This window comes from Ostrinia nubilalis, chromosome 30, assembly GCF_963855985.1.
Source record: "Ostrinia nubilalis chromosome 30, ilOstNubi1.1, whole genome shotgun sequence".
NCBI classification, from domain to species: Eukaryota; Metazoa; Arthropoda; class Insecta; order Lepidoptera; family Crambidae; genus Ostrinia; species Ostrinia nubilalis.
Genome location: NC_087117.1, coordinates 6914818 through 6939465, shown reverse-complemented (window position 1 = coordinate 6939465; position 24648 = coordinate 6914818). Strand labels below are relative to the sequence as shown.

Sequence of the window (24648 nt, the reverse complement as noted above, 5' to 3'; positions counted from 1 at the left end):
TAAAGTTTGTGTGTTTGTTCATTTGTAAAATTGTAAGGGGAAATCTCGGGATCTACCGAACCGATTTAAAAAATTATTTCATCAATAGAAAGCCACGTAATTGCTGAGTGTCATAGGTTTTATAAAAATCGAAAATTCCACGCGGGTGGAAAGCTAGTGTCTTATAAATAGCAGTTGCCAAATGTTTGTCTCGAAGCGCTAGTAGGGCAAAAAAAGAATGAGACAAGCATTAATTTGACGATTTGTAAGTACAAATAAAGATAATTTTGATTTTGATTGATAACGTAAATAATAATTCTTTATTTGTTTTAAACGTCCAATTTATTTTATAAATTACCTAATAATGAACTGAACTTCTCATAAAAACTATACAAACTTGTTTCTTTGTTTCTTTAGCTATAGTCTGAATATGCTGTCGGCTGTAGGTTAAACTGTTACTTTTTTATTATTTTGAAGTCTTCTTAATGAATTTGTCATTTTACCTCATTGCGGCCACCCGCTACCATTTACTTTCTTAGGGGTGTAGTTTCGTAAAATCTGTCAATGGATGTCTACTTTCTATAAGAAACCTACCTACCAACAAGTTTGTAGGTGTTATAGTTTCTGAGATTTCGTGAATTTCGTGATTAATCAGTGAGTGGTATTTCGAGTTAATGTTGTGATTTCGGGTTAAAAATGCAAATCATATGAAATTCTAAAATAATAAATGAGTTGTTAAGAATTTTAGCTTTAATGAAATTTTGCAACTTCAATTAATTAAATTATTGCTAATTATGATTTCCCATACTAATGATTAATGATAATACTAATGAATCCATTACTAATAAATACTGTAAAATAATATTAGATATTCGATTTTATTCGTTTGAATCGATTGACCTTTTCTCAAACCATATGGTAACATCTCTATACCTGTCAAAAGAAAGCTGACTGCATGAGCGGAGCGTGTACTTTTCGTATTTCTTATCAAAAAATAATTTTTACATAGAAATTCAGCCTGGAAAACCCATAAACTTTTAACATGAGTAGAGAGATAGATGTGAAGGCGTTGGTCTCCCATTTGGTGCGTGGAGACGGTGCAAACAAATGTCGAATATGTATGGGCGATACGTCGGAAGGCCAAGTTTTCCTAGAAGATACCGTGATGATGGATGGGGAGAGATCAGTCACCCTTGCTGATCTCCTGGAGTTGATCACAGGCATCGAGGTGGGTTCACAAACCTATATTTTGTAGTGCAGCAATCATCTAAATTGTTTATTTTCTGCGAAGAACGGAACGCGTCATTCCCGCCTTGATGAAAACAAAATGGCGGATGGAAATTGGAAAATGAATAATTTTGTATGATGCTGCACTAATTCATTAAAAATATGTAGGCTACATCCGTTTTCACTCAACAGATATAATTAATATGCGATATTTCATAGTATTTTTTGTTAAATCATCAAATAAAACCAATTTCAATAGCGTTTACGAAGCCAGTTATTGTAGCTAGAATAGCTAAGGTTAGGTCGTGGGTTTTCACTGTCATGACTATTAAAATAAGTAAATTAATAAACACCATAGTATTTAAACATGAAACATGTAATTTGACTCCAAATGTTAAGCCTTAAACTATCCCTGTAAATATTATGAACCCAAATATTTATTGAAGAAAGCGTTTATAGTTCGGAATAGCAGTCCTGAAGAGACCAGCACATAAGATCGTGAACTGCTGACCAATGCGGTGCTTGCAGGTACCAGAGGCAGCGTACCTGCCTCAAGGCCTTTGCTCAGTATGCACTGGATCAGCGGTAGCCGCTGTTAACTTCTCCGCACTCTGCAAGAAGGCAGGCGACCAATGGAACTCGATGTTGCAACTGCTAAGCAACCTCCCAACTCCAGAAACGGTGTCCGATAGAAGCACAAAGCTCTATGCCTTCATAGAAGGTAACGAGATGACGATTACAACAAATATAGACTTGGAAGAAAACAGTACGGAAGAGGACGTTCAAAATGGTCTTGTCAAGGAGAAATCTCGCAGTGTAACACCGGTTCTTGTTAAAGAAAAAACCCGCAAACGGTACAAGAAATTGAAATGCTTCTGTCCGATGTGTCAAAAAGAGTTCCGTTATGCTGAGCACTTGTCACAACACTTGAAATACTCGTCGGACTACAAGAGAGCGTGTCATATTTGCGCTAAAATAATGCCTAGGAACGATATGGTGGAACATTTACACGTTTATCATAAAACAAAACTGTCTGCGTGTAAAAAATGTCCAGCACTATTTTTGTCTAAAATAAAATATTTAAGACATATCGAAGCAGATCATGCTAAAGGGGCCTGCACATGTGGGGACTGTGGTCGCAGTTTCCAAACGAATCATGCGTACGTTGCTCACCACAACATGCATCTTTTGAAAACATGTCCAGGCTGCGACAAGGTGTACCGTAACCAGCCATGCTACATCCACCATGTTCGAACATGTTGCAATTTGGACAAGAACCGCCAAGATACGATCAGAACTAAAAACAAAGTGACTATTGAAGTAAAAAATAAGTTGAGCAGAAAAAAGGTCCGGGTCGGACTGAGAGGCAGTGCTCAAAATGAATGCATTTGCGACTACTGCAATAAAAAGTTTGCTGGAAAGAAGTTTGTGAACGCTCACATCCAAATAGTGCATCTTAAGAACACGCACACACCATGCCCACACTGTGGGAAGTCATTTGCAGCTGCTCACATGTCTTCTCATTTAAAAAGTCACGAAAAATCCATGTACAAATGTGACATCTGTTGCCTTGTCTTGAAAACGCGACTGGGCTACACACAACATTTACGTTTACACACTGGAGAGAAGCCTTATCTTTGTAATCAATGCGGAGAAACGTTCTCTGCTTCGTCAAGGAGGTCAGAGCACATTAGAAAAAAGCACAGCGCTGATAATTTGAACAAACATGCTTGTCATCTTTGTCCGGCTAGATTTCCTTTCCCTTTTAAATTGAAGAGGCATATATCAGACGTTCACAGCGACCCAATCGATGAAAACGCGTTATTTGAATGCCCTGAATGTCAGGAAAAATTCAAAACGTGCAGAGGGCTGGTTCATCATAGCAGAAAACACCAGAAGGGATTCATTCGAAGGCCAAGGAAGAGAATTGTTCCGATTAAAGTTTTTGCTAAAGGAGACGAAGTGGAAGTTACAAATATTGACTGAATGACATTTTTACATTTTTTAAATATTTTGTACTGTTATTGTTACTTATTTCTATTAATATGGTTAAGCCCGGTCGGCGAGCACGTAGAATTACGTCCAATGACCCTAAGCTACCCATCGTTATCGCGCTCGCACACACTGCGGCCGCCCGTCGCACAGTCGCGACAGCAACATAATTACGCGCGAGCGATAAGGATGGGTAGCTTGGGGTCATTGCACGAAATTCTACGTGCTCGGCGACCGGACTATACCTGCTACACCAAATATGGTGTACTAAATTGCTATCTTTACTACTGCATATTTTTATGCTATTATGTGAAAAGAAACCTGTTTTCAATTATGTTTGCCCTATCTAAAACGCACTCTATTGATGATGCATTATGTATTTACTCTATTTACTTTATAAATCCTTCATGATCATGAAATAGTATGTATTACTATCTCGCCTAAAGAAAGCCCTTGTAACTGATCTGTGTGTCTGCATGAGTTTCTCTTGATATTTTTGATTGAGTAAATGTTTAACTCACTAACCTTATTGTATTTAATAATTTTGGGTACATGCCACAATATCTATTCTGGTCGAATAGGAAAATTATCTGCAGCTACTTATACAAGCATTGTAAAAATTACCATACAATGCTGGTGTAGATCACTAGTTAGGTAATTTTAGAAGTTGTTTTTTATTTTTGTATCTGCAACGTTGAAAATCGTCTGATATTTAGCCTAATTCTTGTTTCGTATTGTGGTTATTATTATTGTTCCTGACCAAAAATGTGACCCCAATTTTCCATGGCCCCAGCCAGGTCTTTACTTACTTGTCCAAGCATCTTAACGATTGGACAAGTAATGCCTCAGCATATTGTTACTTAAAGCCTACCCACCCATCTAATACTTGATATTTCCTCCATGACCGTATATAAACTCCCTCTTACAAGATTACTTGCCGATATAAATGTCAAAGATTCACTAGTAAAGGCCTTCACAGGGCACTTACAAGTCCCAAATATAGCATCTCTAACCACCTTGAAAAAGCGGACAGAATAAACCATACAACCGAGATTGGACATTGGCTGAGTGACAGGAACGTTGTTCCAGGTTGACTTGGCGCCTTCGCTGCCTTCGATGGCCTGCAACGCCTGTGTCGCGTCCGCAAAGCTGGCCGTGCCTTTCATCCAGCTCTGCAGCGCTTCCCAGCAAAAATGGGATCAGGTCACTGAATATTTGTACGAAATGGACGTGTCTGACGTGAAAGAGAGAGCGTACGTCTTCATAGGCGATGACATCACAATGATTAATAAAAGCAGGAAAAGAATGAAGGCTTCCAGTACTAACCATAGGTTAGGAAGAATACCTTTGGGTCAATTGAAGTGTCCTAAGTGCGGGAAAAAATCCCCATCGGTCTATGAGTTGAATAAACATATCAAAGACATACGGATGAAGATGTGCATCTATTGCAATCGTATTATACCTACGGATTCTTTCGAGAACCATGTCAGAGTCGTTCACCAAGCTACGGTGTTTTTATGCAAAGCGTGCAACAGTTATTTCAGATCGCAAAAGAATTTTAAGAAACACAAACATTTTTGTAGTTCAACAAAGTACAGGAATGTAGGGAATCACGTGTGTTTTGAATGCAACAAAAGATTCCCATCTCAATTCAATTTGAACGCTCATTGCTCGTACAAGCATAAAGAAAGGATATGCAGAGGGTGCGATATCAGGTTCACTAGCTGGCAGTGTTACGCTTACCACTCGAAACGGTGCACCAATTCAAGCAAGGCGGAGAAGTATATCTGCGACTACTGTTCCAGAGAGTACCGATTCAAAGACGCTCTGAGACATCATATCCGGTACAGCCACATAGTAGGCTGGCAGCACCAGTGCGATCAGTGTGGCAAAACATTCTGTAACGCCGCTCACTTAAGGGAACACGACAACACTCACAACAGGGTCGAAGATAGATACGTCTGCAGCATTTGCGACGCGAAATACAGCACCCGAAGAGGATACGAGAGACATTACAAAAAACATTTCGATGAAAACGGCGAACTGAGGGAATACACCCCTCTGCGTAAACCTAGGAAGCGTAAAATGTACGGTTGCATCGTTTGCGACCTTGCGTTCAATTCCAAACGGTCTTTAAACAGCCATCTTAAATCCCAACACGAAACCGTAGGCTGGGATCAATAACAGTGTTGATTTTTTTTAATTCGTGCTTCAAATAGGTTAAATTAAGGTGATCGCAAGAGGAACGGACTGATTGATGACGTCGTTTCAGGTGGCGGATGACAAGGAATTGCCGCCGGGACTGTGTCGCGATTGCTCGGAAAGCGCGCTCGCCGCGATCACCTTCCGGCAAGCCTGCATGGAATCCCACAACCAGTGGTCCCACGCCGCCGACTTCCTCACAAATATCCAAGACCCGACGGAGAACGATAAAGTGTACTACATATTCTACGGTGCGCAGGATAAGACTATTATCGGCGACCAGACGGAGTCCGCCGCGAGTACAGAGAAAGCGCTCTGCCGACTGAACTCCCATTTTCAGGATCCAATCGAAGTAAAGCCTAAGAAAGTCGAAAGAGCTCGCGGGCGTCCGTATAACTGCGCCGACTGTGGTAAGAAATTCAACGTCATATCGTTCCTGAATAACCACTTGCGGAATACCCTGAAACGAGCCTGCAACTTTTGCGGTGAGGTCGTACCGAAAGTTAAGTTGGCTGGGCATCTGAGCAGCGAACACGGGAAGTGTGTTTTCTCTTGCGGCAGCTGTCACCAAGTGTTTGACGACACGCAGCTACTTAATGCCCACCTTTTGAACTGTCACGGAGATTTTAAACTTCAGTGCAAAGTGTGCGGTGTGTGTTTCAACAGTGAAAGAGCTTTAAGCGCTCATGCGTACTCGCATTCCCTATTCCATTGTAGTTCCTGTGAGAAATGTTACGAGAACCGCAAGTGTTACATTTACCATCAAAAAGTATGCAACGCCCGGCGGACTAAAGCGAATAAAGCTGTGAACCGTTTTAATCGGTACGAATGTGACCACTGCGGCTCTACGTACACTAAAAAGCCATCTCTACGGATCCATATCATACAGAAACACTTGAACGTGTTGCCGTACGTTTGCGAGACTTGCGGGAAGCGTACATCGACGATTTCTCATCTAAGATCCCATGAGCTAGTCCATAAACTGCAAAGGCGGTTGTTTGTCTGTCATTGTGGAGCGAAAATGCGTACGGAACTAGGTTTCCACCTCCACCAGCGAATACACTCTGGTGAGAAGCCGTATGAGTGTGAAGAGTGCGGGGATAGGTTTCTGTCTGCTTCTAGAAGGTCCGATCATATCAAACGCAGGCACAGAAGCACTAAAGACATGCCGCACGGCTGTGAAGAATGCTCTGCTAGATTCGTTAGGCCTTTTGAACTGAAAAAACACTACTTGTCTGTCCATTCCCTCAAATTTGATCGTCCAAACTATCGCCAGGCACAGAATTATTGGGTAGGCATTGACTGAATGACGTGGGTGTAGAAATAAATACTTTTGTATTGTATGCATTTCGACAAAATATTACGATTTTTGTTCTTACTTTGTTGGTTATGATCATGTGAAAACCTAAGTTTTTTCGTTCTTTGTAAATAGTATTGATAATCTTGATGATTTAACTGATTTTTGACATTATGAAAATGCATGTTCCAATTTTTAGCTATCAACAAATCCTATGTTACTAGAGTATTGACGCCCTTTTATTCACAAACGATGCTTGCTTATGTGAAGCATCAAATCGAACGCACAACGTTCATGTGTCACCCTGTGCGTCCACGCGCACTGTGAGACCTCATAGTAATCTTTGTGAATACGGGCGTGAGTACTTTTTGTCAGTATATTGATCTTTCATAGTTGCAATGTAAAACATATTTTTTTGACTGATAATTCATTCTTTGATCCCGTTTGATTTTGTATAAAAATGTTATTTTCGAAAATAAATGATTGTTTTCATTATAATCGAAAAATGTTAACTTTAACTTTGTGACTTGTGACACCTTCTAAAACTTTACTTGGGTAATTGACACCATCAGCCAATAATTTCGAGGAACATCTTTAAAGATACTTCTTGTAGCCATTTTTAGTGGCCTTGAATTCAGTAATCGTTAGTCAATTTAGTTTGCGATCAATTTTGGCCTCATAATCTATTGCTGTACAAAATCTATGGTGTTCCTTGTCATGCATAAAGAATACGTTTATAAGTCGCACAAAATTATTGAAATTGGTAGGTAACGTCAATTACCCAATTTTTAATCGTAATAGATTAACAAATTCTATCAAAAACCGCTTCTCAATTACAGATGGTAGAAGAGCAGTATGTGCCGGTCGGAATATGCGCCACATGCGCCGCGGCCGCACTGGCCGTCCAAGAGTTCCGAATGTTGACGCAAAGCTCGCTCAAACTCTGGTCAAAAGCAGTTGAAGCTCTCAACGAGATCCCCCAATCCTCTGCCCCTTCCGTGAAGTCTCTGTGCGCCTTTATCAAGTCTGATTCTCTAGCTGTACACACAGTCAAAGATTACACCGGTGGAGACACGAAAACTATGCTGAATCGGCTCAAGAATAGATTGACGAAGAAAAAACATAATCCTGACAAGAAACCACGCAGTCACCGATCTGGGCCGGCTTGCACGTGCCCAGACTGTGGAAAATCTTTCTACAGTCCGTATTATTTGTGCCTGCACTTCAGCAACAGCGGGCAGAAGGAAGCGTGCGCAACTTGCGGCGCCGTCGTCATCAGAGGTCGAGAAATGAAAGAACATCTATCCAAAGTGCATGGAGAAAGCGTTATCTCGTGCAAGCAGTGTCCGTTGCTGTTCACAAACGAGCTGCGGTTAGAGAAACACGTTAAAAAAGCGCACAAACTAGGTTCGTTGACTTGTGCGGATTGCGGACGAACGTTTCCGAGACAATCGTCGTTTGACACGCATTCTCAGATGCACGCGGTCAGGACTTGCCGGACTTGTGGCAAACAGTTCGCGAATCGCAGCTGCTACAGAGAGCACAGGTCGAAATGCGAACCGGACGCGAGGCCTGACACGCAATCGTTGCCGAGAAATAAACGATCGAATATACGCGATCCGGCGACATATACTTGTGATTACTGTGGAAAAACGTACACGTCTCGGCCCCAGCTCAAGAATCATATAATCTGGATACACATGGATGTGAGGCCTCATCAGTGCCAGTGGTGCGGAAAGAGGTTTTATACGCCCGCGCGTTTAGCCGAACATACAGTGGTGCATACTAGGGTTAGGAACTTTGAATGTGACATTTGCGGTGCTAAGTTAGTGTCTCGAATGGCTGCGGTATACCACAAACGGAGACATACCGGAGAAAAACCTTACAATTGTGAGGAGTGCGGAGAGAACTTCATATCAGCGTCAAGAAGATCGGAGCACGCTAAGAGACGCCACGGGAAGGGGCAGTTCGTGAAATGCATGCATTGTTCAGCCACTTTTGTCAGAGGATACGACTTGAAGAAACACATAGAGAAGTCGCATCGAATTAAAATTGACTCGGGAATACAAAAAATAACGATTGAAGTCCCGTCTATGGATGTAAAGGATATGCCCGATTTGGAAAACCCGTTGCGGAAGAGCTATAAAATGCGTTATTCTCCTGATACCCTCTCTTGATTCTATGTAGTTGGTATTTTTATGAAATGGACCATCATGGCAGCAGCGTAGGCCTTAGGACCGGCTTCCATCGAAGCGGAGCGGAGAGGTGATGCGGAAATAACTAAATCCGATTGGTTTTTTAAACATTTCACCGCTTTGGTGGTAATCGGGCTTTAGTATTCTTTCAAATGAATTGTAAGTTCCTCTACGGAATAAAATTGTGGTTTCTGGAAGCACACCATTGCCTTTGAGTCAAAAATAGTTTGTTAGTAAATTAGTATAGTAAAAACAGAAAATAGGGGGGTATTCCCATCTTCCCCGGACTGGCTTTCCAAATGAGGAAAGTTGGTATTTTTCGTGTTTTCTTCCCCCAGATAGTGATTCGGGAAAATAATTATGGGAAGATCAAGTTGCATTTTCTCCCGAAATATTTTTAACCAATAGTCAACACTTCTTCTTTCTTCTATATGTATTTCTTCTTCTTTTATTAAGCATTGATTACTTTGTGATGTATAGATCGTGCCATTCCCGAAGACGCGCCCCACCAATGTTTGGTCTCGGTCGCGCGGGGTGCGGGGTTTGATCCGAGCAATCCGAATTCCGAGCGTCAATATTGTAGTGTGCGTGTGCACTCATGGATGATTTAGCGTGGACCGATAACACACAAACATTAGCGGAAGAATGGTGCGGCGCCTCTTCGTGGATGGCACGATCTAATACTTTTGTGATTTACAGACGACGGCACAATAATGTAAATACTGACGTAATATAGTTGTAATAGGGGTGATATTGCAGCAGAAATGTGTTGTCGACTGTAAGAGACTGAAGCACACAGTGCAGTCAAGTCTAAAATAGCTCAATGTTAATTCTAGATTGATGTCTATGACGTATTTTAATGTTATAATCAAATGAACATGTTAATATTACGGATGATGTAATAGATGTTAGAGCTTAATTTTAAGTTATTTTTAATAAAATGAAGTTTCAATATTATTTTGTTTTATTGAAGTAAATAGCTAGTACCTAAATCATGACAGTCTAAAAAATTCCTTTCATAAAATTAAATATCAAAGTTAGCCTAGGCACAGACCACCGATTTTTAGTTGGGTACAGGCTGTTGATCAGTATAGACTTGTATAAAAGTGCGCACATTACACCAATTTGGTATCTACAAAATTAGAATCGGGCCCAACTAAAAGTTCGTTGGTCTGCGCTGCGCCTAGGCTAATGGTAATAGCAAAGAGCTAAGGCTATTTTTTAACTGTAACTAAACTGGAAGAAATAGGACACAGTTAGCCCATTAGCCTTCGGACTGTTCGACGCCAGATCGATTCCCATTGTAGTCGCTGGAGACTTGACTATTAAGGTGAAACCACTTCAAGCACAAACGAAACGACCTTACGAGGCGGTTAGTGTATAATCAAAGCAAAGCTGGATCCTGGCAGATAGAGTTATAACATAAATCATATGACAACTTGTACCCATGTCTTCGCGACCCTGAACTACTTATTCCGACGATTGCTGTTTGATGAGTAACTTTAGTACTCGCTAAGCCAGATAAGAAACTAAGAGCTGCTGGTACCTGAAAGCTGTACCCTTAGGCTGTACCATATTCTAAGGGCTGTACTTATTTCTTAAATAGCAGGACATGATGAAAAAGACAGTTTCTGATGATATGTGAGATCTCAGAAGATTTTGTGCATCTATTATTTTTAAATAGGCTGTATGAATTTTGTCCACAGCCGTACCGTAAAACGTATGTATAAAAAAAGCTAAAAGTTTCCGAACGAAAATGTCTGTAATGTGACATTACAGACATTTTCGTTCGAATTTTTTGGCAGCACCACTGCACTGCCCGAGGTTCCGATGATTTGACAACTAATGACATTACTAATGTCATTAGTAGTGTCCGACCGAATGTTCGGTTTCGGTTTCGTTTTCGGTTGAGTTTCGGTAAAAACACGAGTTTCGGTTTAGTTTCGTTTTCGGCGGCAAACTTGCCGAAACTACGACCGAAACCGAATGTGCATTCGGGAGTTTCCGCGCTGTTATCGGTCATGTTCGGCGCGTTGAATGAGTGAATGAATCCGATCAGAGCCAATGTCGTGATTCGCTCGCTTGTTTGTTTGCTGTTAGTTTTGTTTTGTTATGGTGGGGAGTTTTCGAGTGATTTATTTTGAATTTGGTAAGATTTATCTCGTTTTATGTTGTTATAACATAAGAGCGGCTGTAAACATAAAAAAAAAATCAATATGACTGATAAAAGTATAATCAAGTTTAATCTAACCTATATTTTTTTTTTGGTTCGCATAATTAAAAAAAATCTAGATTATAAATCCTTCTTTTTCTTTTTTAATACATAATTTGATACCTTTTAGAGTAAAAAGGCACTTTATAAGTTCAATTTTAATGCAATTTAAAGAGAAAACAATAAAGAATGACTGATTTTAATAACGTTTTCTTTATTTTTCCCTCAAAATAGGAGCCTTGTAAGGAAGTTTCGGTTTCGGTTTCGGCCGAAATAGACACCGTTGCCGAAATTCGTTTTCGGTTTCGGTCGTAAAACTAGTTTCGGTCGGACACTAGTCATTAGTTGTCAAATCCGAACCTCGGGCAGTGGTGCTGCCAAAAAATTCTGTGAAATTTCACGAAAATTAAAATAAAACAATGGCTATCAAAGGCGATTTGCGGCAATTATTGAAGCCGTACTACTGGGTCAACATTTTGCTTAGTGTTTCTTACGTTACGTGCAAGCGGACATCTATAATTTGCAACTTCTTGTTCCCCGATGCAGACTGTGAATTGGACAGCCGAGAGACGGAAATTCTATTTTTCTTAATTATAGTGGTCATGCTGAGGACTCGGAAGGCCGGGAGCGTCACAATGGTCAATTACCTCTCGTCCTCATTTGTTTATACAAAGATCGCGAATTTAATTTTGTGGTTATATGCTGATATACGGTAAGATTAACTTTTCTATCATAAATACTTATACAAACGTCCCTATTGCTGCTGAATTTAACAGTAAAAACCACCTTTATAGTCATGTAACTCCATTAAATACAATTAAATTCCCACCACAGAATTATTACCATCTAAAATTAAGTATTCTATAAATAATCCAAATAACCATCTTTTTACCAAATTAATTTTAATCTTCAACAGATATGGTCTCCCGTACGGCGCTCTCATCATCCTTACCTCACTCCTACTGCCCGAACCAACGTACATGGGTCCTGAACACATTATCTACTTCCGCGGCACGCAGAGTTTAGATGAAGAGCTGAAGAGAAACAAGGGAACGACGTGGGTGGTCTGCCTGTACGCTGCGTGGCACCCGGCCTGCGTTAACTTCGCTCCGGTGTTCGCTGAGCTGTCGGCTAGCTATAGTTTGGACAACTTCAAGTTTGGGAAGGTGGATATTGGCAGGTAATTCAGTATTTATATACTTGGGCTTGGGTACTTATAGATATAGTTAGCATTAGATAGTAGATATTACAGAAACCAACTGACATAATTTTGTGTCTTCAAAATAATTTTCATGTGTACCAATTTGGTTTCACTTTCAAATTGACTATTTATTAAGAACAAAGCTACCTATTTCCAATTTAAAAGAATGAACGTGGAAATACAGATTGCCATCCTTTTAGAAAGAGGAAGAAAGTAAAAAAGAACAAAAATGTCTCATTTTTTTTAAATCTAATTGGGATTTTAGGGCTAAAATTATGTTTCAGAAAAGTTCAACATTTGAATTATGAGTTAAAGTAGTTATGTACTGCACTTTACCTTCATTAGATAGCTCTAATCTTATATTCCCTAATTGCCTAGATATCCAGACGCAGCAGCGAAATACAGAGTCCAAGACGGTCCCACCAGCCGTCAGCTGCCAACGGTGTTACTATTTGTTGACGGAGTGGAAACCATGAGGAGGCCCCAGGCCGACTCTTCTGGGAAACTACAGAAGTTAGTATTATTTAAAATTAGCAAGTAGTAACTAATTAAATAGAGTAAATGTCCATGAAGAATTTGATATTTTTTATGCAGCACAAAGCAGTACCTTAACATTACGTACGTACCATTGCCGTGCCCTACAGGGCCCATAATGTTCTAATTTTAAGTACATAATGGATGCAATAAAATATTGAGTATTGAGTACCTCTAGCCTGAACAACTTTCGTCTTTGAATCGTTTGCTTATTCGGCAAAATTCGATACTCAACCTTCGAATTAAACGATAATGTGACAATTTTGATTCTCAGAATAAGTTTCGTGCAACCATTTCTCATACTAAGTTCACGTTACGACACTTTTAGTTTTCGTACAAAAGCTTTTGATGGCGATTCGTATACAAAAACGATTTGAAGTCGAAAGTTTTTCGTGCTAGAGGTACAGGTATTTCACTGCAATCGCACCTGATGTTAAGTGAGATGCAGTTTAGGATGGTACATAAATCTGCCCTGTAAGTGCCTATTCAAACTCGCCTTGAAAACCTGCCTGGATTATAAAGACACCAACTGGCTATTTAAAAATAATAGTCTTATTAAAACTAACTTTTATTTTCGTTATTTTTGAAGGTTCTATCTTACATCTATCCAATAAAGACCAAGTAGATATAATATTACTTTTGAGCCTTAATTCAAGGCAATCATCATCATTATCTCAGCCATAGGACGTCCACTGCTGAACATAGGCCTCCCCCATGTTTTCCATGCTGCCCGGTTGGTAGCGGCCTGCGTCCAGCGCCTTCCTGCTACCTTTATGATGTCGGCAAATTCAAGGCAATATAGATACAAATAATCTTGGAACCATAATTCCCTAGCTAGAACCATTATGGCCTATGAGTTAACTAACTTCTATCTAAATTTCTCCCATTTATTTCAGGTTCCTATTCTCGAAAGACAACACAAAAGCAGCTTTCGACCTGGACGGCATCTACGAAGAATGCAAAAAGAAGTTGGCCGCTGCTAAAACTAACAAAAAGGACGAGTAGACCGAGAAGACTGCGAAAGACCGCCAGTAGACCAGCTAAAAATGGTCTCTAACACACCGTTTTAGGGTCTCCTAACTCATTTTTTTACTAAAAGACCAGTAGACCAAAGATATTGCCAGAAGACCAGCTAAAAATGGTCTTTAACACACCGCTTTAGGGTCTACGAATTCAATTTTTTACTAAAAGCCCAGTAGACTACCGGCCAGAAATGGTCTCAAACACACTGTTTTAGGGTCTACTAATCAAAATTTTTACTAAAAGACCAGTAGACCAAAGAGACCGTCAGTAGACTAACTAATTTGCCTAAAAAGTACACAGCTGTTAGCATTCTATACTATGTATTATTTTCACGTTTTTACTAACAGATCGGAGAGAAGACCAAAAGACCACTTTCTCTCTGAATTAGTCTCTTCACAGAATAGCTTCTTTTTAAGACGTGTCAGTAAAATTTATCTTTAAGTTATCACAAAAAATGCATTTTATTTAAGCTTTTAATTGCATGAAAATCAAATTATGTAACCAAAACGAGATCTGATATTAAAATTTGTTTTGTATTGTTTTTTAATATTAATAAATTGTAATGAGGGCTATCATTTTTATACTACAATTGGTATATTCCGGTCGCCGAGCACGTAGAATTTAGTCCAATGACCCCAAGCTACCTATCCTTATCGCTCGCGTGTAATTATATTGCTGTCGCGACTGTGCGTCGGGCGGCAGCAGTGAGTGTGCGAGCGCGACAGCAATATAATTACGCGCGAGCGATAAGGATGGGTAGCTTGGGGTCATTGGACGTTATTAATTCAACGTGCTCGGTGACCGGACTATCTATGTATAGGGGGGCTGGTGAGTGCAATTATTGTGATAGTCCAATCGCTATAGCGCTTACCAGTCGGCGCTACTGTCTTCGCCACTAGCAAGTGACAATGACCTTACTCTACAGTGAGCGCTAAAACGATAGCCCCTCAATGCTTATTCAAGTATTTGTAAGATGCTTATTCAAGTATTTGTAAGAGAGAATGTTTTTTTAACGGAATGTGTTCAAAATCGCGTATTTATTTGTAGATTTGTAAATAAATGACTGTTTTAGTTGATGATGTTGTTTTTATCAACTTCTAGACCTTCTTGGGGTAATAAATAATTCAATGTTTACAAAACAAAATTAACTTTATTGACTAGATAATAAAATTAATAATAATTGCTTAAAATACTTTAAGGCTGAGTTGCGCCACCTAACTTTAACCGTAACTATGACAACCGGTGCTTTTTGTATGGAGTTTGACAGATTTTTGACGTTTGTCAAAGTTAAAGTAAGATGGTGCAACCCAGTCTTAATAATAATAAATAATAATAATAGTTTTAATAACTCTATGCGAATGGTACAACACAGGTAAATTTTCAGGTTTGTTCCGGCGTTTCTTCTCAGCAATTGCCATATATGTTTGTCTCGAAGCGCTGGTAGGGCCCAAAAGATAAGGAGACATGTAAAGTGCCCCAGAAGGGCTACCTTTTCTTTTTTTATTATTTACTATATTTTGACGTTCATAAGTGCCACTTGTGGTCTAAACTGAATAAATATTTTTGATTTTGAAATGTATAGCCTGACCAGGAACATAAAAACCCTGGCATAGAGGCGCGTCAGTTGCATTTGATAGTGCAACACTGAGTACAGTCGTACCTGTGTTAAATTAATAGGCTAACTTTATGTATCAGGATTCAGGATTACGGGCTAATTTGATATTTTCATAAATTAACGAAAAAATATTATTATAGGTAACCTGGTTTAAAAAAATTAAATGAAACCATCAATCGAGCTAGTAGGATTTATTTTATTATTCATCAATAATCAAATTCAGAACTTGAATATTCAACTGCAATGTCTGCTCATGAACGCTTCAAACTCGGTACTTCTTTCCCAATTCCATAAAATTCAACACTTAGAAAGTGCCACAAAATTTTAAAATAGGTAGTTGAAACAAACCACAGCTAATTTTCATAGTGTACTGTACTATACTATACGATAAACATGTCAGTCAATTTGACAACCTTTGTCGGAAACATTATTCAATAAAAATATTGTCCGAACCCTTAGTATTTCTCTTCGACAAATACTTTAACACATTGTGAACCACTTTTCTTTCACGACTATAAAAAGATTTTAGCAATTTAATTTACATAATTAACTTTTAAAAAAAATAAAACCGACTTCAAATGCGTGAACACAAAAAAAAACTAAAAATTAAAAATATTGCGTATAAAAAAGTTCATCCCAAATTTTCCACCCTTGGGGGTGAAATATTTTCTTCAAATTCGCATGAAACCACCCTTTTGATAATACCTATTCAACAAAAAAATAATCGTTCAAATTGATTTATAATCGGCGGAGATATTGCGTATAAAAAAGTTCATCCCCAATTTTCCACCCTTGGGGGTTGTTTTTTCTATTATTAAATTTAAATGGGACCACCCTTGAGGTATTACCTATACGCCGAAAAAAGATTTGTTCAAATCGGTTCATAATTGGCGGAGTTATCGCGTAACAAACATAGAAAAAAAAAAAAAAAACCTTCGGGTCGAATTGAGAACCTCCTCCTTTTTTGAAGTCGGTTGAAAATCAATTGCGCACATTTAAAATAAAGTTTGTTTACACTTTGACAGCAATAGACTGACATGCAAGGTGACATGTCATTGAAGTTTTCAGTTACTGTTGCCATTAAAAGAAATTAGTACCATTAGTTTTCCGCAACATGGCGAGGGTTTTTATGTTCCTGGTCAGGCTATACGACGTTTGGTTTGTGAAAGGGTGACCACTAAAACATTTCATAGAGCGGCTCGTTGTTGTTACAAGTAAATGCTCTAGCCTATACTCTCCTTTAACAGTACAAAATAACTTACGGGCTTAAAAAAGAGGTTAAAACAATCATCGTGATTTACATATAGCTTTGATTTTCAACACTGAGGGTACTTCTGTAGAACCACCTACTAAACTCTTACTCTATGGTTTCTTAAATTAGTCTATGGTCGCTGTCATTTTTTTATGGAATTATTCCCTGATTCTGGTTATTAAATTTAAAATTGCCTGGAAGACATCTTGTAAAACTACATTCTTACCAGTTGGCGCCACTGGTGAGCATATTATGGAAACCCACATTTGCCTTCATCGTCATCATTTCAGCCACAGGACGTCCACTGCTGGACACAGGCCTTCCCTAATGATTTTCCGACAATATTTACACAACAATCTATTTTATGCCTTATAAAAAGCACATTATGAGAATATTGCAATAAGCTAAAAACATTACTTTGAAGTTTGAAAACAACTTAGAGAGAATACTATAAAATGACGTCACAACTATTAAAATGTCATTTAATAAATTTCAGAAGTCAAGAAAAAAAATGTTTGAAAAAAAAATTTTTTTTCCAAATTCTTTTGTACTTATCTATCCCAAAGCGGCTTTCAATCGAGTACAGATTTGTCGGCCGATAATATAAGCACTAGGGATGTTATGGATATGTAGTTTCGGTTATGGATACGGATATAGGAATAATATTATACCGGTTTCGGTTACGGATATTTTTTTATTTCGGATATCCGAAAGTTTCGGTTACGGTTACGGATATCCATAACATCCCTGATAAGCACAAAATATACAGGGTGTCCCAAAAACAATGGATAACCCTGTAACCATCGATAGGCCTCGTCATGGTCTCCCTAATGTCCAATTTTGACCCCAATAAAAATATCACCGTTTTCAAGATTTTTAAGTTTTTGTGCATTTTTAGAAAATTGCCACCTGCGATTACTTTTTCTCATGCCATTTCTACAAATGAGGATACTTTTCAATCTAGTTTTTTTCCTTATCACAAGGGATAGTTGGGCTATCAAAAGAAAAGATTAAAGTTCAACAAACTAGTTTAAAAGTATGAAAATTTTAAGAAATTGCAGATTAGGAGGAAAAATTAATTCATTGTCTTACACTTTTGATCAGCCGTCGTGTAAAAAAAATGTAGGAAGACCATCGTGCCCATTACCTTAAAAACTTCCTTGGTTAATTGAGATTCTAAAAAGGTATCACAAGCCTATGTATTCTGTATTATTTTTATCTTATGGCTACTTGAATAGCAACTAGTATGAAAACTGCAAAAATGAGTTTTTCTCGTAATAGTTAAACTAGGACTGCCTCAGATCATAGAAGGGAATAGATGTGAAACGGGGGCGTGGCGCGTGTCTCCGCGATATGCCCAGAAACGAACATCGCTCGCGACGCCAGGTTAGTCGCGATTCAGTCGTACTGAGGAAATGTTCTCCGATATTGTTGGATAATGCGTCGTAACGTGCAATAACATAAGTGAAACGAATAACTACAGGAACAATGAAGTCATTTACCACATGTAAGTATTGCAAATCCATTGGTATTTTGCTTATAAATAAAAAAAACTAAACATTTTTACGAACGAATTCAGTGCCGTGACATTTACTGCGATATCGAAATTAGTGGTGATAAAAATTCAAACACGTTGTACATTGACGATTTAGTTAGCAACCACTTTATGTCATGCGTAACTACTGCGCAATGTATTTTATTTCTTCCGATATCCACTGACGCGTGAAAATACACAGTACGGCCGCATGTGCCGGTCGTAACATAGTGCAGGGCTCGTGTTCTAATACGGTTTCCTATTATCGATAAATAGAAGTAAATTATTATTTTCTAATTTCTAATTTTGAATGAAAAAATCATGTGTTGCTTGCGATTTTTAAGTTTTTACAAAAACAATAACAATAGTAGAAGGGATTAGTAACTGTCAACTATGTAATTACTATAAGAGCTAGTTGAAAGCCTAATATAGGCATTATTTTTGATAAACATAGGCGGTACGAATTTCGCCATAATTAAAAAGTTAATGCGCGATAGTAGTTAATAATAATTACAGTGATCCTGTTATTATTATTAAAGTAAATAATAATATATTACCAATATTGTAAATACTGGTAAAAATCGCAAGTACCTACTTAACCCATGACTTTTCATACAAACTTTGTCAGTCTATAACTTCTATACTCCATCGATAACGACATTGAGCTTTGGTTGGGGTAAATTAATATAAGGTAACTTCATTTAGTCCCAATAATTGATTCTGAGTTTTTCGTCTATACAAAATGGAACTGACTCCTTTATGCAAAAATCGTTAAAGAACATAATAATAACGTATAATAATAAAAAGGTTTTCATACAAGCATTTTTTAAACCAATTTCGAGCCTTGCCCCCAGGATTTAAAGTATCGATATCTTATCGACTCCATTTTATCTTTCTTCTCTCTAATTGCTTTTTTCAAAGTGTGCGTCACGTCACGCGGCCATTGATTGGCCATAAGGCACGCCTTCTGGCCAATCACAGCACTTTTAAGCCGGTTGCACATGTTGTCGTAGACTCTCAGTCGCTTTGTTTTTACACAGTTGAATGTGTGTGTGGGAGCTGTGGTGGGGGAAATGTGGGGACACTGGTTCTCGTTGTAGTTACGCGCGACTTCATATCTATTCTCTTTCTATGATCTGAGAGGACTGCATAGTGGCATTAAATACAAATGGATAATTTTTAGCGTAGGAATTTTAATAAAGCAACATTTTATCATCATCATCATTTCAGCCATAGGACGTCCACTGCTGAACATAGGCCTGTACCCCAATGATTTCCATAATGACCGCTTGGTAGCGGCCTGCATCCAGCACCTTCCTGCTTACCTTTATGAGGTCGTCGGTCCACTTTGTAGGTAGACGTCCTACGATGCGCTTTCCGGTACGTAGCCTCCACTTGAACCCTGTTGCCCCATTGGCTGTCCGTTCTGCGTTTTTGTGATTACTTAATTTTTGTTTTAAACCTTATAAATAAAATGTGCCCAGACAGATATCCGTGATAATACACGGCTCGGAAACGTGAATTTTTTGGACAGCGTGCTATGGAGGGGGCTATGCTTGGGTTTCTTCACGAAACCGTATCAGAATTTAGGAGATCCGTAAACGAACTAAAGTCGCTGACATAGCTCGACGGATCAGCAAGCTGAAGTGGCAATGGGCAGGGCACAGTAGGTTGCAGAACTGAGGCAGCAGGGTTAAAGTGGAGGCTACGTACCGGAAAGCGCATCGTAGGACGTCCACCTACAAAGTGGACCGACGACCTCATAAAGGTAAGCAGGAAGATGCTGGATGCAGGCCGCTACCAAGCGGTCATTATGAAAATCACTGGGGTACAGGCCTATGTTCAGCAGTGGACGTCCTATGGCTGAAATGATGATGATGATGATGATAAAATGTTGCTTTATTAAAATTCCTACGCTAAAAATTATCCATTTGTATTTAATGCCACTATGCAGTCCTAGTTTAACTATTACGATAAAAACTAATTTTTGCAGTTTTCATACTAGTTGCTATTCAAGTAGCCATAAGATAAAAATAATACAGAATACATAGGCTTGTGATACCTTTTTAGAATCTCAATTAACCAAGGAAGTTTTTAAGGTAATGGGCACGATGGTCTTCCTACATTTTTTTTACACGACGGCTGATCAAAAGTGCAAGACAATGAATTAATTTTTCCTTCTTCTCTGCAATTTCTTAAAATTTTCATACTTTTAAACTAGTTTGTTGAACTTTAATATTTTCTTTTGATAGCCCATCTATCCCTTGTGATAAGGAAAAAAACTAGATTGAAAAGTATCCTCATTTGTAGAAATGGCATGGGAAAAAGTAATCGCAGGTGGCAATTTTCTAAAAATGCACAAAAACTTAAAAATCTTGAAAACGGTGATATTTTTACTGGGGTCAAAATTGGACGTTAGGGAGACCATGACGAGGCCTATCGATGGTTACAGGGTTATCCATTGTTTTTGGGACACCCTGTATGTCTGTTAATCAGTATAATTATGAACGCGTATAAAAGTATACACATCACACTGATTTGGTATCGGCCCATTCCTCACCCATTGTCCTATATGTCTAGCGCTTACTCAATCAGTGCCTGAGGCATGGGAGCGGCGCGGGAGGGGTGGCATTGACATATTATGACGTGACAGAGTATACAAATATGAAGTCTCGCTGACGTTTGACGTACTCACACAAATATAGATGACCCACGCTGAACTGTCCCACCAAACTCAATGACAGGGGGGCGCTACCATCGTTCAACTATAATTATGATTTCCAACATGGCAAAAATCGGAAGCAGCGATCCGGTATTGACGGTGGCGCCCCGCTGTCAATGTCATGCATAGGACAGTTCAGTATTTTGGAACTATAATTTTGCTTTAGAAATGTAAATTTTTTTTTTTATTTGTAAACCCTGTTATTCTCTGTCAAAGCTGTTTACGTGACATTGGCGAAATCATGGTTCTCAAAACCAAGTCGTGGCCAAAATAAAAGAAGAAGACGTTTGACGTTTCAAAAACACAAATGCCGCTATTAGGCTGTTATCACACTGCGCCGCGCTCCGCCGCGGTTCGCGTAATTTCATATAAAAAATCCCGCGCGCAGACGCGTTGTCAGTGTGTTGTGCCGCGCGTGTTTTCTATACAAACTGAGGTACTTGCATACAATGATTAAATCTGTCGTCCCGCGTACCGCAGCGGAGCGCGGCGCAGTGTGATAATCGCCTTAGACAGAATAATAATACATACCTCCTCAGGCACCGACTGAGTAATACGAATACTAAATAATAATCCCTCTAAATCAAAGCTATACACAAAAATTATAACACAAACATCTCGAATATCATGTCCAAAATGCTCAACAACTTGATGAACCGCGGTTTCTCCTCTTCTGACTTCCGCGATGGCTTCTCTCTGCTTCTCTTTTCCAGTTCTGAAAATGAGAGTTCTGGGGTCTGTGATCAAGTAGTAGAGATTGGCGGATAAATTGTACATGCCAATAAAATAAAACAAAATAATATTGACTCTGATCTGTAAAACATATTACATGCATAACAAGGAAGGTATTTGGCCGCAATCGCAACCTGCAAAGTAAAAAGAAATTGCCGCCATTTAGCAAAGAAAAGGAAATCATCATCATCATGAGGCCACTGCAGACACATAATCCTCTCTTAATTTACCATAAGGCGAATGGGGGACGCAAACCAACCAAGTTGGAAAAGCCTTAAGTGGGCATATTAGCACGGTAATAATATCATACAGTATTATAACTTCATATAAACCGACGAAACGCGAGCTTTCCTTCGAATTTCAAATCTCGGGACGCGGTCGAAATCCAAAAGTTAGGGTTAGGGGTGTCGCGAATGTGCCGAACGGACGTCGATGGCCTTTAGCTAGTGTTGAAAATGACTAAGGTGATTGAATTTGACTACCGTCATTTACGGTCAAATTTGTCAAAAACAAGTTATTAACAGTCAAAAATGGTCATTTTCAGTCAGTTTGATTTGAAATAAAAATTATATTGTATTAAACCAGCTTTTGCCCACGACTTCATCCGCCTGAAATTAAAGTAACAGGTCATTAAGTACTCATTATGATTAGTAGATTCAAAATTATTTTAGTGTATTTTTTTAAATTAAATCTACTAACACAAAACAACACGCATTTTTATCCTATTCCGTTCACAAAGTATTTTGTTTGTCTAAATAAAAAAAAATACAATCACAAAACTACATAGAAATTCTAAGTAGACAGATGTAATTAGAATGGGTACTGTAGGTGGGCAGCCCTATCGCATGTTGTCATACCGTGACGTACCGCGGGGCTGTTGACATTTATTTCAAAAATATGGCCGAGTTGGAATACTGTATAGATAGTATTACCGTGATATTAGTGCAACATCCATGGGCAAAGTGAGAGTGCTATTCTACTTTTTCCGATCCACACTTCAAAAGATGAAAATACTTAAAGTTTATTACCAGGTCGATCTGTCCCAGACTGGCGGTCACCAGTCAGTAGCAACGAGGAGTCCATAATGGCTGAAGCGTCCAGGAACACCTGGATACTGTACTCCGACAGGTGGTGCGACCAGTGCCCGAAGACTCCAATACCTGGAAGAGCATAGGTTGATGATAGATCAAATAAAAATAAATAATTTGGACATTTTACACAATAACTTTGTTTTATGCATAACAAGGCAGGTATTTGACCGCAATCACAGTGTGCAAATGAGATGTAGTCTGGAATGGTACATATTGTCGTAAAATATCAAATTATCAAGCAATTACTATTCACAAATAGGATAGAACTAGGCAGGTAGTCCATGAACTGTTTTTACTCGTCTACATTATGAATTCTTTTATTTCACAAGTAGGTGCACTCTTTTTCTGCATTTAAAATGAATAGGTGTAATAGTTGACAATAGCAACACAACAAATTTTAAAGCTTAAGATTGCAAATATGTATTAAAGTTGTTTACCTAAAACTTTTCTTTCATACACCTATTACTTTTTACACTTTTCACTACTTTTTTGCAAGTAAATTTCTTTTACAATTTGTGAAAATCACAAAGAATGTATCACAGTATTTAAAATGAAATACCTAGAATAAATAGTTATGTTTTTCATGGGAATTTTCTACAATTTCTTACCTATAGGTCTGGGAAAGTCTGAAGGAATGTTGACAAGGTCCGGACCACATGTAGCAGAGCTGAAGTTGTTCTTATCAACCTCATAGCTTGGCCTGGAAACATACGAAAGTAAACATAATTATAAATATAGTGTGGAATTGTTACATAAAGTTTGGATCCCAAATAAAATTTCACCAGTTACCTATTATTTAATTTTCATCTCATTCCAGTTTCTTTTCTCATATTCACAGAGAGGGCAAAAATTTACGTATAAAATCTTATGTCATATCACTAGACAGGCAGACCTAGTGGTGTGACTGAACAGATGGTGGAATTTTAGCGGGGGCGTCTATCTTTCCACAAGCAATAGGCCTATTTCAAAAGTTTATTTTCTAAAACAATCTAGTAGATATTTAAACCCAGCTTCATAATCAACGTATGGCGAGACACAGTAACGTCGGGGAAATCAATTATATTGATAAATAAGTCGCTAAAAGACGCTGAAAAACGATAAACATCAATCTACCGTGACGTTAATGGAGTGTTAGAAATTTGTAAAATTTCGCATTAAATCTTTCAATTCAAGATACAAACCTGATTGTATCAGACACATACAGGTCCGCATCACCCGCTAAAGACGTTAGTTCCACTAATAAAGGCCCGGTATGCCCTAATTGCCAATAAGAAAAGTTTCCTGCTCCCACCGCACCGACCACCGTGTCTAATAGCACTTTATCAGCCTCAATTTGCACATATCCGGATAACATAGACGATAAAGTTGAAACACATATTATACCTAACAAAAGTAGTATAAATTCTCTTCGCATTTCTGTGTATTTTTCGTTTTATTACGAAAAGAAAATCGAGTTTCGTGATTTTGTATTGTGAAACTGTCAGTCAACTGTCATCAGCTGTCATTATGACATTGCAATTTTTAATTAACCAGCTCTCTCCGCTACGCTAATGAAATCAAAACATACAGCTTCATTATTTTGTCAATAGATGGCGTTACTTGTAATAAATAAGAGATCTCAAAATAATATTTATTTTTTTATTAAACTACTTGAGTGGGTTCTTTTCATTTAAATAATGAATTAGGTCATAAAATTATGTTAGCCCGATTCTGGTGTAACCGTAACCAAACACGTTGATTTCGTGAGCTTCACGGACCTTAGTTCGATTCCGGTGATAGCTTAGGGTGTCAGGCAACCTCTCATGTTTAGATTGACTCCAAACTCCAAGAACTAATAAAG

At 38.5% G+C, this 24648-nt stretch overlaps 3 protein-coding genes across 4 annotated transcripts; 2 read left to right on the top strand and 1 right to left on the bottom strand.

Moving 5' to 3' along the window:
• The first annotated feature begins 928 nt into the window (after positions 1-928).
• Positions 929-9846, top strand: LOC135085957 (zinc finger protein 585A-like). The gene is made up of 6 exons (XM_063980742.1): positions 929-1207; positions 1735-2526; positions 4288-4451; positions 5004-5298; positions 5471-5752; positions 7537-9846. The coding sequence occupies exons 1-6, from the start codon at positions 1022-1024 to the stop codon at positions 8872-8874; spliced, it is 3057 nt and encodes a 1018-aa protein (XP_063836812.1). The 5' UTR covers positions 929-1021; the 3' UTR covers positions 8875-9846.
• Positions 9847-11461: 1615 nt separating this feature from the next.
• On the top strand, positions 11462-14938 carry LOC135086138 (thioredoxin-related transmembrane protein 2 homolog). The gene is made up of 4 exons (XM_063980939.1): positions 11462-11816; positions 12021-12284; positions 12684-12818; positions 13736-14938. The coding sequence occupies exons 1-4, from the start codon at positions 11524-11526 to the stop codon at positions 13842-13844; spliced, it is 801 nt and encodes a 266-aa protein (XP_063837009.1). The 5' UTR covers positions 11462-11523; the 3' UTR covers positions 13845-14938.
• A 4890-nt stretch (positions 14939-19828) lies between these two features.
• Positions 19829-24286, bottom strand: LOC135086171 (UPF0669 protein C6orf120 homolog). Of its 2 annotated transcripts, none has more exons than XM_063980977.1 (4): positions 23990-24286; positions 23417-23508; positions 22746-22877; positions 19829-21715 (listed from the first exon to the last, which is right to left on the bottom strand). In XM_063980977.1, the coding sequence occupies exons 1-4, from the start codon at positions 24220-24222 to the stop codon at positions 21588-21590; spliced, it is 585 nt and encodes a 194-aa protein (XP_063837047.1). In that variant the 5' UTR covers positions 24223-24286; the 3' UTR covers positions 19829-21587. The 2 variants fall into 2 exon arrangements, with proteins under 2 accessions (XP_063837047.1, XP_063837048.1); XM_063980978.1 differs by having other exon boundaries at positions 19829-21700.
• Positions 24287-24648: the final 362 nt, after the last annotated feature.

Coding starts and splice junctions, on each gene's coding strand:
- LOC135085957 (XM_063980742.1), top strand. CDS start 1,022: ATGAGTAGAGAGATAGATGTGAAGGCGTTGGTCTCCCATTTGGTGCGT. Junction 2,527..4,287: donor AAAACAAAGTGACTATTGAA/GTAAAAAATAAG, acceptor ACGTTGTTCCAG/GTTGACTTGGCGCCTTCGCT. Junction 4,452..5,003: donor TCTGACGTGAAAGAGAGAGC/GTACGTCTTCAT, acceptor CTACTGTTCCAG/AGAGTACCGATTCAAAGACG.
- LOC135086138 (XM_063980939.1), top strand. CDS start 11,524: ATGGCTATCAAAGGCGATTTGCGGCAATTATTGAAGCCGTACTACTGG. Junction 11,817..12,020: donor TGGTTATATGCTGATATACG/GTAAGATTAACT, acceptor AATCTTCAACAG/ATATGGTCTCCCGTACGGCG. Junction 12,819..13,735: donor TCTTCTGGGAAACTACAGAA/GTTAGTATTATT, acceptor CATTTATTTCAG/GTTCCTATTCTCGAAAGACA.
- LOC135086171 (XM_063980977.1), bottom strand. CDS start 24,222: ATGCGAAGAGAATTTATACTACTTTTGTTAGGTATAATATGTGTTTCA. Junction 23,509..23,989: donor TATGTGTCTGATACAATCAG/GTTTGTATCTTG, acceptor GTATGTTTCCAG/GCCAAGCTATGAGGTTGATA. Junction 22,878..23,416: donor AGACTTTCCCAGACCTATAG/GTAAGAAATTGT, acceptor ATGCTCTTCCAG/GTATTGGAGTCTTCGGGCAC.